The 2,500-nt window shown below is 32.8% G+C and overlaps 1 protein-coding gene across 5 annotated transcripts in view; it reads right to left on the bottom strand.

Annotated features, from left to right (window-relative positions):
- The window catches only part of LOC124950690, a 162,854-nt gene that overhangs the window by 99,163 nt on the left and 61,191 nt on the right, over window positions 1-2,500 (bottom strand). For all 5 annotated transcript variants that reach the window (XM_047497807.1, XM_047497838.1, XM_047497817.1 and 2 more), the window contains 2 exons: window positions 2,279-2,456; window positions 309-588 (listed from right to left, as the gene is read on the bottom strand). In XM_047497807.1, the coding sequence (XP_047353763.1) occupies window positions 309-588; window positions 2,279-2,415 (417 nt within the window). In that variant the 5' untranslated portion in view covers window positions 2,416-2,456. The remainder of the gene's footprint in view (window positions 1-308; window positions 589-2,278; window positions 2,457-2,500) is intronic.

The raw sequence follows: 2,500 nt of genomic DNA, 5'->3' as shown, positions 1-2,500 counted from the left end.
ATCAAATTTATCTCCTTTCTTCTCTTTTTGTTTTTCCATCTAAATTATTTTAATTAAATATTACATCAATTTTTAATTAATTAATTACTTAATTAATAACAAATAATAATCGAATCTTTACGATTGTTCAATTTAATTAATAGACTTTTCTATAATTTCTATTAATTCTCAAAAATAAATTATTACATGTCCGATAATAAAAAAGGCATGTAATTTTTCGAATAGAAAATAATTCAAATAGAAATGACGATAAACATAAAAGTGGTACGTTTACATAACGTAGAAAAGATTAATGACTTAACACTTACGTTCAAATGATTCTTTCTCAAGGTAATCGTACTGTCCTGCAAGGATCCTCGTGAATAATGTCTCGCAAAGACCTCAACGAGTCTTGATCTACTAGAAGTTGGAGCATTGGATTTCGATTTGGTTGTACCTGGTGGTGGCGAGCCATCGGTGTTTCCAGATAAATTCGGATTACTGCTCTTTCGTTCGGGGAACACTAAGTGTTCTATGTTAGGCGTATAACCTGGATCGCTTCTAACGATGTCCTGAAGTGTAACACGTCCTGTACTTGAACCGCCATTGCTAAAAAAAAAAAGAAAAAACAAAAAAAAGATAAACGATAATATTTGCACGAAGCGACGAAGAGCGTTGAATATTTAAAATTATTTTCGATATATAAATATAAATATATACATATATATATATATATATATATATATATATAAAGAGAGAGAAAGAGAGAGAAAACATGTGTATATCGTAAATATATATAAATTTGTATATATATATGTATATACATATAGATAAATAAAAAGCATGTATACATTATAAATGTATTGTTAATAAATTTGTAAACAGGAACATTTGATGTTTATGATTAATTAAGGAAGAACGATCGATAACAGGAACGTTTCTCTTGTATTTTGCGTGTAAAAGAAAAAGAAAAAGAAAAAGAGAAAGGAGTAGAGAAGAAAAAAGAAAAAAAAAAAAAAATAAAGGATCGACTATTCATTCATTCATCGGTCACGGCTTTTTCTAACGTATTCAAAATGCATTAGAGACGCAAGGGTATAGAGTGGAATACAGGATGCGAGAAAAAACGGCCGCCAACTGGGAGACAAAAGCCACGAGAGGTAGCGAATAAAGAAGCGAGGAGCTTGGTGGTAGATAGATATACTAAAAGCGTTGTGCAAGCACGCGTTCGTACAGACTAACGCAACGCGTGTACATGTGCGCGCACGTATATATACACATACACACACACACACACATATATATACATACACACACACATACGTGTAACCGGTTAGCTTAAAGGGGGTTAATTATGCAGAACGGTGAAAACCGTGGGCGGTTTACAGTAAGCCAATTTATGCGGATACTATACCGAACGGGCTTGCTTGCCTCTCTGTAGCACTATGGCCAACTCGAAAAAATGTTCAAGTCGATTTAACGGGTATAATGAAAAAGGAAAGTTAACGAGCAACGTGTACTAAACGTGTATAGAACTATGATTTCTAACATTATACGCTTATCTAACGAAAAGGATTATCGATTTTATATTATCGGATATTATTCGATCGATATCGTGTAAAAATTGTTATATAATAAATATTCATCAATTGTATTTATTTATCGATCAACCGATCTTATTCATTTTCCCATTGTGTATTAACGTTTAATCTTTATAATTTCATTAATGATTCCAAAATACGTACGTTTAAAATTAATTCGACAAATAAAGATGATCCACGTATATATGTATTTACTTATGTATTTATTTATTTATTTATATACGTATGTATGTATGTATATATGTACATATAATATCCATAATATTACAAATATCGATAATATTTAAATAACGAAAATAAAGAAAATAATCCGTAAACATTTTATACGTGTTTAAATGATACTCAAATTTCAAGGATTCGATCATATTGTACGGACAAAATAAAATCGCTGATCGATTTTATATAAATAGAAAATATTATGTGTCATTGTCGGAGCCAATGTTAACGAGTGAAACATAAACAAACTGACTTGTCATTGGATCCTTGATATTTTACTTTAGTGAACCTTCGTAATCTATCTTCTTATCATCTCGTCATCTCCCGAATTAGAGGATAAAGAAGACGAAAGAAAAAAGAAAAAATAAAGAAAAGAGAAAAAAAGGATAAAAAGAAAGAGAGAGAGAGAGAGAGAGAGAGAGAGAGTGAAAGAAGGTGGAAGGGTGAGGCGGGGCGGAGGGGAAGAGGGAGATTTAACCAACCTTGGTGAAAATCCATGGGATTGTCTTTGACCGCGTCTCTTGCTGCTTCCACGACCGGGCTTGATGTTGGTAGCTTCGGCGAGTTGCAGCAAGCGGCTGCGATGCTGTCGCAACAACGGGTCCTCCCGACGATTCATTCTATCCTGCGCATCTGTAGTACTCCTTTGCTTCCTGCATTCTGCGAATCGTAAATCATCCTTTATTCTCATATATCTATACATC

Source organism: Vespa velutina, chromosome 1, assembly GCF_912470025.1.
Source record: "Vespa velutina chromosome 1, iVesVel2.1, whole genome shotgun sequence".
NCBI lineage: Eukaryota > Metazoa > Arthropoda > Insecta > Hymenoptera > Vespidae > Vespa > Vespa velutina.
This window is presented reverse-complemented; position numbering and strand designations above follow the sequence as displayed.